Source organism: Prunus persica, chromosome G5, assembly GCF_000346465.2.
Source record: "Prunus persica cultivar Lovell chromosome G5, Prunus_persica_NCBIv2, whole genome shotgun sequence".
NCBI classification, from domain to species: Eukaryota; Viridiplantae; Streptophyta; class Magnoliopsida; order Rosales; family Rosaceae; genus Prunus; species Prunus persica.
This window is the reverse complement of record NC_034013.1, coordinates 1,303,213-1,316,600: the sequence shown is the minus strand read 5'-3', so window position 1 is coordinate 1,316,600 and position 13,388 is coordinate 1,303,213. Positions and strand designations below refer to the sequence as shown.

Here is a 13,388-nt window from a genome sequence, read left to right as displayed (position 1 = left end):
GATAAATAACCAAAGAAAATAAGCACAACAGCTTTTTCAAAAAGATTCAATATGCTCAAAAATGTAATTGCATTGAAAAGATTAACCATTGAAAAAGAAACAACAATGCTTTTATGCAAAGTAGGTTTCTCTCACTGGAAAGGAAAACCACGAGACTACACTTCCAAAGCAACTATAACTCTAAGACCCATTCAGCTATGCCTCCTAAACCTGATGCAAAAAGGTCTCTTCATGAGACACCCAACAGATGGCAACAATACTATCCAATTATGAATATAAAATCTGATTCATAAACTGCCACTATTATTAAGAAATAATTATCTCCTAAAACAAGTTAACTAGGAGATAAGCATGGTGCACGTCACAATAGTAAACGCTAATGTTTTAACTTAAATCATAATGGCATCAAAAATAGCTTTAATTATAAATTCTATTTTGAATGCATGATTATTTCATGATTTACCTGTTGTCAAGTTTCTCATATGGTTAGGTCATGCCTCGGAAGTATAGGGCTGAGAGAGTTGTGCCAAAAAGTCTAGTAACAATTCCTCACAAACTAATTCTCAACCTATGCTAGAGTCTAGGAAATGCCAATACAATTTTCGTACTAACAATCTCCCCCTTTGTCATTTCCTGGACAAAACACTAGATTACATATCAAACACGTTTACAAGAAAAACCTACACAACCTACTTTACTTTGTCAAATAGATATCCAGTTCTTGTAACGTCTGCACACCAACAAACAGACTGCTAGTGAAGCTTGATAGAATTGAAATAACACTAACCAGAACTTGGCATAGTTAAATAGCAATATTTCATATGTCATGAGGTTAAGCAAAGTACTACAAGTTCTGATCCCATAGACAAAAAAGTTATCTCCCCCTAAATTTCATGTTTCTACTTTCGACAGTTACTCCCCCTAAATCTCATATGTAACACAAAATATTCTCACTCTTTTTGTTTAGGAAATCCAAAGGAACACATAGAGAACTTCAAAGAGAACAAATCCAGAAGCAGAGTAGATCAACCTTAGATGCTGCAAGCCCGAGGAGGACGAGCAGGATCAGTGGGCTGAATGTGCCCAGCAAGTGACAATAACAGCTCACTATAGGTGTCAAGACGATCCCAGATGCGACGAAGAAGCGCATGCGTCACTTGATGGGATGCAGAGAGAGAATCCAAAAGAGCCTGTTGCTCAATGGAGAAACCACCAAAAGTACAGTGAGCATCGCTGCAGTGTAAAGTGACCTGGTTGTTGACTTTGATTGTGTCGGATGAGCTAATATCATCTGTAGACAGTGCAAGGACACCAGCATGAGCAGCCAAGGCTGTGATAATCAGTGGAAGAGCAAGACTTGATGTCAGAACGGTGGCATTGGCAGCACCAACGACAATGAGTCTTTCACAAACATAGAAATCAACATTGACAGATTACTCAATCACAAGCTGGAAGAAAATATGAGCAGCTTTCCAACTCACTTTCCCATGCTGGGAAGTGGGATTCAGATAATTGTGCACAAGCATACACAGAGTATGGGTCCATTGAGACATCATACCAGAGGAGAGCTCAGTGGGGAGCACCTCGGGTGGAAACACACAGAGTCGATTCACCAACTGACGGCGTGGAAGAAAATCTGGAACTGGCTCACACAAATTGCCAGAGTGAATAGGAGTCAGACCAAGGGCAGCCGAAATAAAATGGAAACTGAGCGGAATCACAATCCCACGCACACTCAGAACCAGTCCAGACAGAGTAGCAGAGGCAGCGGAGACATCGGGAAAATTGCCATAAAACTCACGAACAATCTGAAAATTGGGTAGGGGCAACCCACGGCAAGAGACGATGCCTCGTGAGAACTAATTCTCAACCTATGCTAGAGTCTAGGAAATGCCAATACAATTTTCGTACTAACATTCCCCCGAAGAAAGAACAAAGAACAAAGAAGATGATGTTGATGGCATGGGAAGGATAATCAAACAACCAAACAATCCCAAAAGCGAAACAATGGGGTGGAGAAATGCGTTTGACAATGCCAAGACAATGTTCGTGACTATATACGCCACTGTATTAATTGGGATCATCTTCTCGTCTTTGTATGTGATATCGGCCATTTACTTTGGCAAGTCTGCTGCAAATTCCACCACACTACAAGAAAGACTGCCTTTAGTGACGGTTAAAAAGTGTCAAGAATCTGTTTAATTGACGGCTAAAAAAGCGTCAAGAATACCTATAACACCCCGACTCCAAATTTAATTCCCATTTTATTATGTTTAAGTGAAATTACGAATTTACCCTTGGGTTAAGGGTAATTTGGTCATTTTCTTACCCGGAAAGAGTTTGGGGCAGTGACTGGTATTTTTAGATAGATCGTACTGAGATGAGTCTGTAGACACGTAGTGGGCTCGATTCGAAGTTGTAACGAAGAAGTTACGAACAAAATAAGTTCAGTGGCAAACTTGTAAATATTTCGAAAAGAGTTTGGATAAAAATCTGATTTTTATCTCTCTCTCTCTCTCTCTCTCTCTCTCTCTCTATCTCTCTCTCCCATCGCGAACAGCCCTTCTCGCTCTCAAAACAGTCGATCGGTTTTCTCCTCGCCACCACCACTTCCGGCCGCCATTTTCGTCGGCACCGGTCCCAAAAGAACCAGCTCGTCATCCTCTACAAGTCCTAGCCCTTGGCCGCTCCGATCCGCCTCCGGTATCGCCGGAATCTGCAGAAATCGCCCCCATTTTTTCAAAAATTCAAACCGTTCGTTCTCTCTTGATTCTCCACCAAATTTGTCATGCAAGGCATGGATTTCTACCTATTTTCCATGCTGATGGTTGGGTAGGATTTCTTTGATTTTGAGCCTCGGTCAGTTGATTTTCAATTTAGGGTTCGGCCGATTTTGGATTTCCGATTCCGGCCACGTCCGGTCACTTTTTGGGGTAGGCCCAAGAACAAAAGTGACTCCAAATAGGGTGTTATACTTAGGATAGAAGTCTTGGCCCGAGATGTTGAGATTTTCCGGTGAAGCTTTATCGCTTTGGACACCCATGTGCTGCCGGCGCGTGTGGCGGCGCGTGGGCACTGTAGCAAAGGTGCATTTTTATCCCAAGGTGTTCTCTTGGTCCTCACGAGCGCGTAGGTGTGCTTGGATTCCAATTCGGATGTCGTTGGACTATCGAACTGATTTCGCATATTGTGCGTTATTTGGGTTCGATATGTTCAGACCGTGGGATCGACTCCATTCCAATATATGTTACTCTAGACCTTCCTAGGATGGTGTAAGAATTTGCGGATCGTGAATCGGAGCCCCGGATGTTTCGATTCAATAACTTAAAGTTTACGTTTTAAGATAACCGTTCTATCGTGCGATCGTAAGCGATCTAACCGTCCGCTTCGGACCAAACTTGTGAGACGGGTATCTTAGACCTTGTGAAACCTTTAGGAACTTTCGGATTGTGAAACGGAGGTCGTGGGTCCCATGGGCCCGGTTGACCCGAATTGGAAAGTTTGACTGCTAGTTGACCTAGTGTCTCCCGAAGCTATTCCATCGTTCGAATTGGGTAGTTAGACCTTAGAACGTCTCGTTCCTCGTATTAATCTCGTATGCGTATTCTGAAATAGGTACGCCGACTATGCATACGCAGCAGGCGGGACCCTCTCAGGGTCAAGCAGCGTGGGACTACTTGTAAGTGGACTTTGTTTTCAAATCTTATGCATGGTTTTATGATGGGAAATATTATGCATGATGTTTTAAATGGTATATTGGATATATTATTTATTCAATTGTTGAAAGAGGTATGTTTATGATGCATTGGAAATATATTTTGGGTTTTGACATATTTGAGTATCTTGAGTATGTTTATATGGATTTTGAGAATTTCTATATATGTTTGAATATGTGTGGAGTACTTAGGTTATTGAGATGAGATTGTGGAAAGTGATTGAGTATAGAATGTCAGTTTGGAGTGCTATAAGCACTACTCTATGTACCTCCCCGGATTTGGAACTTGGATACGGAAACTTGAGATACTTGGAATTGTCGGAACCCGGGGCATCCTTGACGGGATGTTGCTGTAAACCCTTGATTGGGTAGTCTGCACATGGTGAATTGAGGAATTTGTTTACTGGGACTCTACCATGATGACTAATGAAACAATCCCCCGGTTGGATTGTTTCCCCGATACAACTAGGTGATGGTCATTTATATTTTATATATATATATATATCTCTCTCTCTTATATTATAAATTTACGTATATATAACTATTCATTCATTCTTGTTTCTCGGTGAGGATACTTCCTTGCCGGTCGTGCCAATGGGTACGCTTTCGAGAGTTTAGTTTTTGGGACTTATAAGTGTGGATGTGAGTTTGTAAAGTGTTCTTTATGGATTTCGGACTCGGCATCTGGTATTGATTTGTCTTGATATATATATTTTTTATATATATACTTGATTATGATGGTTTTAAGATGTATGGGATTTCTTGCATGGTTTTCTAAACGGTGGGGTTATATTACATTGGTTTACACTGAACTGAATTTATTTTTGTCCACTCACAACTTTCTATTTTGCGCCCCCTAGCCAGTAGTTGACTGAGCTCCGCAGCAGAGTCGGATCGTGTGTTTCCGAGCCTTGAGCCTTCGTAGGACTCCTTCATTTAATTTCCTTTGAACTTTGTTTTTGTTGTAATCGAATTCCTTAGTTATGTTCTGTTATCGCCCGTGTTAGGGTTGATTTATGAGGCCGGAGGCCTTTGTTGTAAATTGTTTATTCGCTTGAAAGCATGCTGCTAGTTGAGATTATTTTGTGTTGGTTATGCAGGTTGGATTTTGCTGGGATGTTCAATTTACAGGGGAGATTCTGCCAAAATTTTGGTAGTCTCGTTTTTAATAAGTGGGCCCGACATCAGGGTGATGTCGATAAAAAGACGGGATCCGCTCCGGTTTCCGGGAAATTTGGGGGCGGGTCCTGTCAATACCAGTGTCAGGAAAAGGGTACCCACATACTTGACGCTTTTTGTCCGTCAAGAAAATGTGATGGTTATGGTCAGCCTTGACACTTTTTAAGTGGCAGCTTACCAATTTGTTGACATTTAAGAGCTCTTCTCTTGACGGATTTTAGCCGTCACGTAACAACAAACAAATATTTAAAATAAAAATAAAAAAAGCTTCTTCCCGAAAAAGACTGGAAATTGTACATTCACTGTAATAATATAAAATGAATGTTACAACATTCAAGTTGTCTATAACTATTATTACAATTACAATATGAATTAAATTTAAAATTAAACATACTAAAAAGAAACAAGGTATCTAGTAATTAAGTCTCAATTATAAGGAATTTGTCCCTTAGAAGCTTCACTTTCCTCATAGCAGCTCCAAGTAATGCCCATTACCAGCCTAACACTTCCTTCACGGTTGGAGTCACCCAAATCATACCAATCTAAGAAAATATGAATTTATGGATCAAAGAGTTATCAAGACCTACAACAATTGATAACTAGCTAGTAATTGAATCATCTCGTACAATGAAATTGTTTGGATGACTTTCAAAGTGGCTAAAAGTGCATGCTTGTTCTATATTGCAAACCTAAATGAATTTGATAAACAACCTATTTTCAATTAGTTATCCTTTGCCTTAGACATGCTGTACGCAATAAGAAAGAAGAAGAGAACCCATATTACCTTGATCAACATAAATCACATCAAAATTGTGTCTTCCTCCTCTTCATACATGGCTACAGAAGTTCGAATGGGGATGATGCCTCTTCATATATGGTTGCACAAGTTCAAATGGGGCTGCTGATTTCAGTTGCCCTATGATTACATTAACCAAAACAACCATTTCAGTAATTTTCTTTTTGTAAATAAAATACAAAATAAGGAACAATGGGGTGCTCACCACTCTTTCTGCAGTACAACGCCAAGTGAACATCCAATTCTCAGTTAGTTGCTTTTATTTGCCTTGCACTTGATGTACACACAAAAAATAAAAATAAAGCACAAGGTCAGCCAAAAACTATAGAGACTAAAAGGAAACTGAAGAAACTAACAAATTGGGAATTCTCTTGGATAAAGACAAATTCAATTGACTAAAACATAAGTCAGCTCACCAATATGTGTATATGATAAGAAGGAAGACAATTTGAACAAGTAGTTCTAGACCAATTACCGTATTATTTGTTGTACCACCATCCACATCTTTATATATCCCAATACTCTCTGGTCTTTGCTTTATAAATAATCCTGAAACAGCATATGATGACCATGAAAACCAATATGCATGTAGGATAACAGGCAAAACAATTTGAATAAGAAATTCTAGACCAATATGCACCTACATCTAAACAAAACCCACTCCAAACTAATATTTAAGAGAAAAAAATTATACAAACACAACCCACTCCAAACTAATAACAGAGCTTAGTAGAGCTCAAACTCTTACAAGTTGCAATTAGTAAGCATTGGCACATGATAAGTTAGTTAATCTCACACTTAAGTCTAAATTCTATGGCCACTTGTAATTATTTAGTCAAAGAGATTGAGACCAATTTCTTAAATCTCAGCAATCATTTTCTCTGTTTCTCTCTCTTTGTTAGCACAAACAAAAAAAATAATAGAAAGAAGAGGAAAGCAAAGAATAACTTAAAATCGATGATTAGAGCCTAATAGCCAAACCGAAAAATAAAACCACATCAACAACTAGTCAAAAACTAATCTAGAATCCTTGTCTGTAAGTGCATCTAAATATAAATCAAACTGAAAATCTGCACAAATTATGGACCAAGGTTGAAACCTAAACTCAATGTATATATAAAAAAAAAAAAAAACTCAATATCAATTAGAAACTGATGAATGAGCAACTAATCCAAAAATAATATGAAATATGCTCACCTTATCTGCATATGCTCTCCAAATAGAAATTGAAAAAACAAAAATCTGCAAAAATCACAGCCTAAAATTGAAACTTCAAACTCCAAATATGAATCAGAAAACTCAAACCTTTAATAATAGAGAACATGACTAATATCCATGTGTCTAAATCAGAACTTGTTTGGCATAATTAAAGTAGTATATATGTCACAGCATGTTCTAACCTTTTATGTAAGTTGGCTTGACCATAGACAACACAAGACAGAACACACAAACAAGCAAGGAGCTGGGATTAAATCAGTGGTATAAAATTATGCAGCTTAAGATGACACAAATTCTAAGCTCACAACAACTAAGCACATATATGAAATATCAGAAAATCAAACTCTAAATAAACTCTTATCACAACCAACGAAAACAAAGCTAGAAAGTTACAACGAAGGAAGCAAGCAACTATTTTTAATCAGTGATACCAAACACAAAAGACATCACAGTATTTTACTAAAATTTCCTCAATAAATTCAAGGCGTGGGTTTTGAGAAGTGAATTTAGGACAACAACATAAACCAAAAAATCTATGCATACCCATAAGATAAAATAAATGTGTTTTAGGTTTTACCTGAAGGAGAATTAGGAGTCGGGAGAAACAATTTGCTTACTGTGCCTGAAACCCAAACATAGCAACATAAAAAATTGATAATTTGGACTGATTTGAGACCAAATGTTGTAGAGGGAGGAGAGTTGGGACTTCGGTGGGTTTGTGGTTTCAGAGGTTAGCGTTGTCATATTAGAGAGTAAGAGCAGAGACATGACTAAGGGAAAGCATGAGAGCAGAGATGAATTGAGCGAGAAATTGAGAGCACATAGATGAGTTGAGCGATATAGCAATTTTGAGAAAGAGAAAATTGTAGATCCGCCACCTCCCAATACCTGCACCAAAAGAAACCATGAGATCTAGAAACATTAATACAGAAATAAAACGAAAAAGGTAGGAGATTGAAGAAAGATGAAAACCTAATTGTGAATGGCATCATCAAGGTCGTCGGAGGTAACGCCGTCGAGATTCTAGCGAGCCAAGGAACTGAACGCTTTGGAGAGAGAAGTCAAGAACGATTGAAAGGAAAGGGAAGAGATAAAAAAAAAAAACAAAGAAGGCTGGGAGGCGCAAGGCAGAGAGAGAGGCAAAGGGAAAGTGAAATAGCTTTTAGGTTTTCTTTTAAAAATAAAAAACAAATGGATGATTATTGTTGCTTTTTTTTAAAGAGTCGCTAACGCTTTCTAATAGATGTCACGAAATTGTTTCTTTAGTTGACGCTTTTTTAAAAACGTCAAAGTTATATTTCACTAGCTGACGTTTTTTTATAAAATGTCAAGAAAACAGTTATATAGTTGACGTTTTTTAAAAAAGGGTTAACTTCACTTTAGTCCCCGGAGGTTTAGTGTCAGTATCGAAATGGGCCCCAAGGTTTGAGTTTTATCAATTTCGTACCCAACATTTCGAAATATTACCAATTTACACCAGCCGTTACATTGACCGTCAAAGTCAGACGTTAAATGCTGACGTGGCAGTCGTGGGACCCACATCATAACCAAATAGCTGTTAGAAAGCGACGTCACGATGGGCAATTTCGGAAGAAAAAAATCGAAGGAAACGAAGAGTTCGCTTACCTGGGTTGGAAAAATCGAACCAACTCAGTTTCTGATTTGTGTTCGTGTTTTCGAGAGCAAAGGAGCGAGGAAAAAAGTGGAGGGAAACTGACGAAGAAGATCCGATTGGCTGGGCGAAATGGATGAAGAGGCGCCGATGTGTTGGTGCGGAAAGGCTGCTACAATTCGAACCTCTTGGACAGATTCGAATCCTGGGAGGCGATTTTCCATGTGTGCAGCCAAGGTACGTGAGACTAAGAGGGGTTTTAAGGGCTGTGAATTTTGGGCATGGTTTGATCTGGCCATGTGTGCACGGTCGAAGGCAGTGATTCCTGGGCTTTTAAAATCGCGGAATAAGCTGGAGAAGTCAATGGCAATGGCAAGACAAAGAGAAAAGGTCGTTTGGGTGTTGTTGGTGGCTTCGTGGGTTCTATTTGCAAGCATCATTTTGGGAGGGATGTGTGGATGTGGAGTAAACAAAAAGAGGAGCTTGGAATTAGCTTCTGCCATTGAATGAATGTATTGTTAGTAGCAGTTTGTAATGGTTTAATTGTTATGTAAGGGTTTAAGGGTTTAGGGTTTTAGGATTAAGGGTTATGGGGTAAGGTTTAATTGTTATGTAGCAGTTTAATTGCCGACTTTTTTGTAACTTGATGAAGTGAATGGAATGGCAAAATTTGTAGAAAATGGAATGGCAAAAATAATGTAACAGGGAAGTTAGAAAATGGATGCACCTGGAATAATGAAGTGAATAACCAAAATAATGAAGCAAAGTGGCAACCCAAAAACTCAGAAAATTCTGCATTCAAAATGGCTCAAAATAACCAGATAATAACATTGCATATCGTACATATTTCATGTCCATTCAAATTCATTCTAAAATGGCAGTTTCAGTGGATGTATTTGCATTCACAGTGGTTGAGGCTTATGTGAATGCAATTACATCCATCAAAATAAGTCAGCACTTAGTTATACATGACCAATTGTTCAAAAACAAAAACCTCCTAATCACAAACTGCCAGTCTAACAACAAAACGTGAATCATCAAATAGCTTTTTCAGTGAGCTTCAATGTACAACATTTGATCCTGCAGTTGAAACAGAAGTTGATGCATGAGGAAGCAAAGTTGAGGCTGGTTGTGCTTCAGAAGTGGCATGTCCTTTCTTAGTTGGTTTTGGCTTCCCTTTTTGCACACGCCTTGGAGGCTTGGATCTTTGCTTTAGGGTGCTTGGATCACCAGCTAGAGTGGATGCGTCAGATGGAGTGGTCTACAACATAAAAACTACATCAGTTTGCAACAAACACTTAGGGTTATTAAGGGATAGAATTGAAAAAGATTGAGTTGCTATACCTGGGTATTTTCAGTACCCCTCTTCCTCTTAGTTGCAGGTTTAGCTTTTGGGGGAAGATTCCTATGGCAAGTCCTCTTATTGTGCCCTTTTTTACCACATTGCCCACATTTGAGAGAGTCCTGTGTGTTAGGAATGCGAGACAATGCAGTTTCAGATTGGTTTCTTGATGCTCTCATCTTCATCTTGCCCTTGTGCTCTTCCTGTTCTTTGGTTCTACATTTTCTTGGCCTTCCAGGCTGTGTAGAGTAAGACGGAGGAAGACATGGTGGAAAGTCACTCTTATCCCACATATCCATCCCATTCATAGGCAGTATGAGATTCTCATATGTCTTCAAGTAAGTTGATTTCAAATAGCAGTCATCCACAAAATCCATGACATTAAGACCCCCTTTATAATTTATGGCTGCAATAGCATGAACACAAGGCCATCCCTGCAAATCCCAAGCTCTACAAGAACAAGTTCTCAATTCTAAGTCCACAATATATTGTGCATGGCCACCAGCTGACACTTGGAATTTACCTCCACCTGACCACATTGCCACACAAGCACCTGCCTTGGCTTTATTTCCCTCCACCTTCTTAAATATCCTTGGGCAGATAGGCTTGTTCCATGTCAGCATTTTGTCCCTTCTTGCTTGTATTCTCCTCATCAGCATACATCTAATATACTCAAACATTGACAGAATTGGTCTATCCCTACATTCCAATATGGTAGCATTGAAGGACTCGCAAAGATTATTCAACAACATGTCACACTTCAAATGAGTGTTGAAGTGTGACTTGGACCAATGCCTTGGAGGTTTATCTGGAGTGGTTAGCCATTCATATGCATCCTTTGACAGTTTTTTCAGGTCTTCCATGGCCCTTGTAAAGTGGGGGACAGTGGTTGCATATGATGCTTCCCAAAACTTGTCTCTGAGGCTTTTTGCTTTGAAAAGCACCCTATAGTTGGAAAACAGGTGTCTTGCACAGAACCGGTGGTCACAATTAGGGACCACTTGCTCAAAAGCAAGTACTAAACCTTTTTGTTTGTCGGATATAAAGGTGAAGCCAAATTGATTCACAATCTCACAATCCTTAACCAATAGCTCCAGAAACCAAATCCAAGATTCCTTGCACTCTGATTCCACAACTGCATAAGCAATTACCCAGGTTTCATTATTGGCATCTATACCCACAGCAGTTAACAGTTGCCCTGCATAAACACTCTTCAAAAAGCACCCATCTAAACCTATAATAGGCCTGCACCCAGCTTTGAAGCCTTCCTTAGCAGCTCCTAAACAAACATACAACCTTTGAAACTTTGGTTGCCCCACTTGTTGTTGGAAATCACACTTAACCATTGCTGTGGTTCCTGGGTTAGTCTTCCTTAATTCCTCACAGTAATCCCAAACTCTTGAATATTGTTCATTGAAACTGCCCTCAATCAGCTTTAGTGCCTTATATTTTGCCCTATACACTTGTTGTCTTGACACCCCTGTATTATAATCCTTCTCAACAGTCTCCTTGAATGACTTCACTGGCCACTGGGGATTGGACTTCAAACTGTGAACATATTTCTTGCTTATCCATGTTGACTTCACAGTAGGGTTCTCCCATAGCTGTGTACATGTGTGCTCACCTACATATGTCTTCACTTGCAATGTGTTCTCATGTTGCATTTTTGAAGCATATATCATCCACTCACAATCTGGGTCCCCACAAACTGCCTTCAGCTTCAAAGCCTCATTCCTAATAAACACTACATCCCTATTCTGCAAGATGGAGTACTCTCTGACAGCTGCCCTAAACACCTTACAATCACTAAACAACAGCCCAATCTCAAACTTTGGATCTGCCATGTCAGTTGCAGCATTGAACTCTGGCCAATTCTTATCAACTTCCTCATCAGAATTATACTTGGCATAATCCCTGCACTCAGAATCGTCAGAATCCAATTCAACATCTGTAGGCCAATCAGGAGCAGCCTCATTCCCAGTTTCTTTAGCCCATGTCCATTCAGTTTGGTCATCCACCCATTCATCAAAAAAAACATCATCTTCATCTTCATCTTCATCTTCACTAAAGTGCTTGGGAATCATATAATCTGAGTCCTCACTATCAGAAGCATCATCATCCAAGCCTTCAAAGTTTGCAGCATTTGCCAAACTTCTTCCACTTCTCAACATCATGGAATCCCTTTGAAACTCGGTCCTGTAGCCATCAACCCTTCCTTCCACAACTTTGTCTTTATGGTGAACAGTCTTTGTCCTCCTCAAACTGCCACTTCTTTTTTTACCAAATGCACGCTTCACCCTATGTGACATGTCATCAACCTTGCCTTTGCCTTTATCAGAACAACCTTGACTTGGCTTTTCTTTGCCTTTGTCAGAATTCTCCTCATTATTCACAGTGACATTTTCTTTGCCTTGTTTAGAAGCTTCATCAATCAACCCATCTTCATTCAAGCCATCTTCATTCAACCCTTCTTCATTCAACTCTTTGCCTTCTCTACATGCTTCTTCATTCAACCCTTCTTCATTCAACTCTTCTATTACAACACTTGTTTTTTTTCACCTTTTGCACCTGGGATACTCCCCCACCCACTGGAACAATGGCACCACAATTGTCATCAAGCTCTTGAATCACTACCCCACTGTTGGTCCCAAATTCATCATCCAAATTTATAAATATGTTTGAACCCACTTGACTGTAAAACTGCTCTTGAGTGCATGCCAAGACATGTTCTAGGAATATATTTATCACCCTAGTGTCAGGCACAAATACTAGCATGTCTAAGACATCTGTATCTTCACTCAGCTTAACTAGGCCACCATCAAAACTATCACCTTGAATACTGTACCAGTAGTTAATCAAACCTTCGTGCCCTAACTCCTTGACCATGGCATCTATCTCAGTCATTGACATTCTATCTTTATCACAATAATCAAACCAATCCATAGACCCATTCACATAATAGTTACCTCTTATTTCACCATTGTGGTACATTTGAATAGAAAATCCTGCCTCATCCCCTGCAGGTCGAAAACCACACATGAATTTTACCAATTTTACCCAAAACAAAATACATGTACTCCTGTTTACAAATACACATACAAATACAAATACAAATACATATACATATACAGATATACAAATGCAGATATACAAACACACAAATACAAACACACATATACAAATGCATGTTTCTATGTCAGTACACACATATACAAAAGGTAAGATTCCCAGTAGTTGTAGGACCACATATAAAAGCCAACGTTTAATTCCGCATACCACCTACCATTCACACCATTCCATCTACCAATTAAATAGACACAGTGATACCGACACCAAACTCGAAACTCACTCTATTTGAAACTTTCACTCGAAAACATCATCTGCCAATAACCTTAGAACAGTAAGCCATACGTACCATAGAAAGGTTCTCCATATCCTTCCGGACGAAGTCCCCAACTCATATTCTTCAGATCTTTTCGGAAACCTCCGTTTCAGTATGATTTTTGCAGTCTATTTCAAATTTTTG

The 13,388-nt window shown here is 39.2% G+C and overlaps 1 protein-coding gene and 1 long non-coding RNA gene across 5 annotated transcripts; both read right to left on the bottom strand.

Moving 5' to 3' along the window:
- Window positions 5,166–8,111, bottom strand: LOC109949083. 3 transcript variants are annotated; one of them, XR_002271553.1, is made up of 7 exons: window positions 7,881–8,111; window positions 7,486–7,796; window positions 6,888–6,948; window positions 6,166–6,239; window positions 5,896–5,963; window positions 5,679–5,810; window positions 5,166–5,436 (listed from the first exon to the last, which is right to left on the bottom strand). It is a non-coding gene; the product is annotated as an uncharacterized LOC109949083 (long non-coding RNA). The 3 variants fall into 3 exon arrangements; XR_002271552.1 differs by having other exon boundaries at window positions 6,888–6,932; window positions 7,881–8,108; XR_002271554.1 differs by lacking the exon at window positions 6,888–6,948 and having other exon boundaries at window positions 7,881–8,107.
- On the bottom strand, window positions 9,449–12,186 carry LOC18777017. 2 transcript variants are annotated; one of them, XM_020563509.1, is made up of 2 exons: window positions 9,865–12,186; window positions 9,449–9,781 (listed from the first exon to the last, which is right to left on the bottom strand). In XM_020563509.1, the coding sequence occupies exons 1-2, from the start codon at window positions 12,169–12,171 to the stop codon at window positions 9,581–9,583; spliced, it is 2,508 nt and encodes an 835-aa protein (XP_020419098.1). In that variant the 5' UTR covers window positions 12,172–12,186; the 3' UTR covers window positions 9,449–9,580. The 2 variants fall into 2 exon arrangements, with proteins under 2 accessions (XP_020419098.1, XP_020419099.1); XM_020563510.1 differs by having other exon boundaries at window positions 9,647–9,753.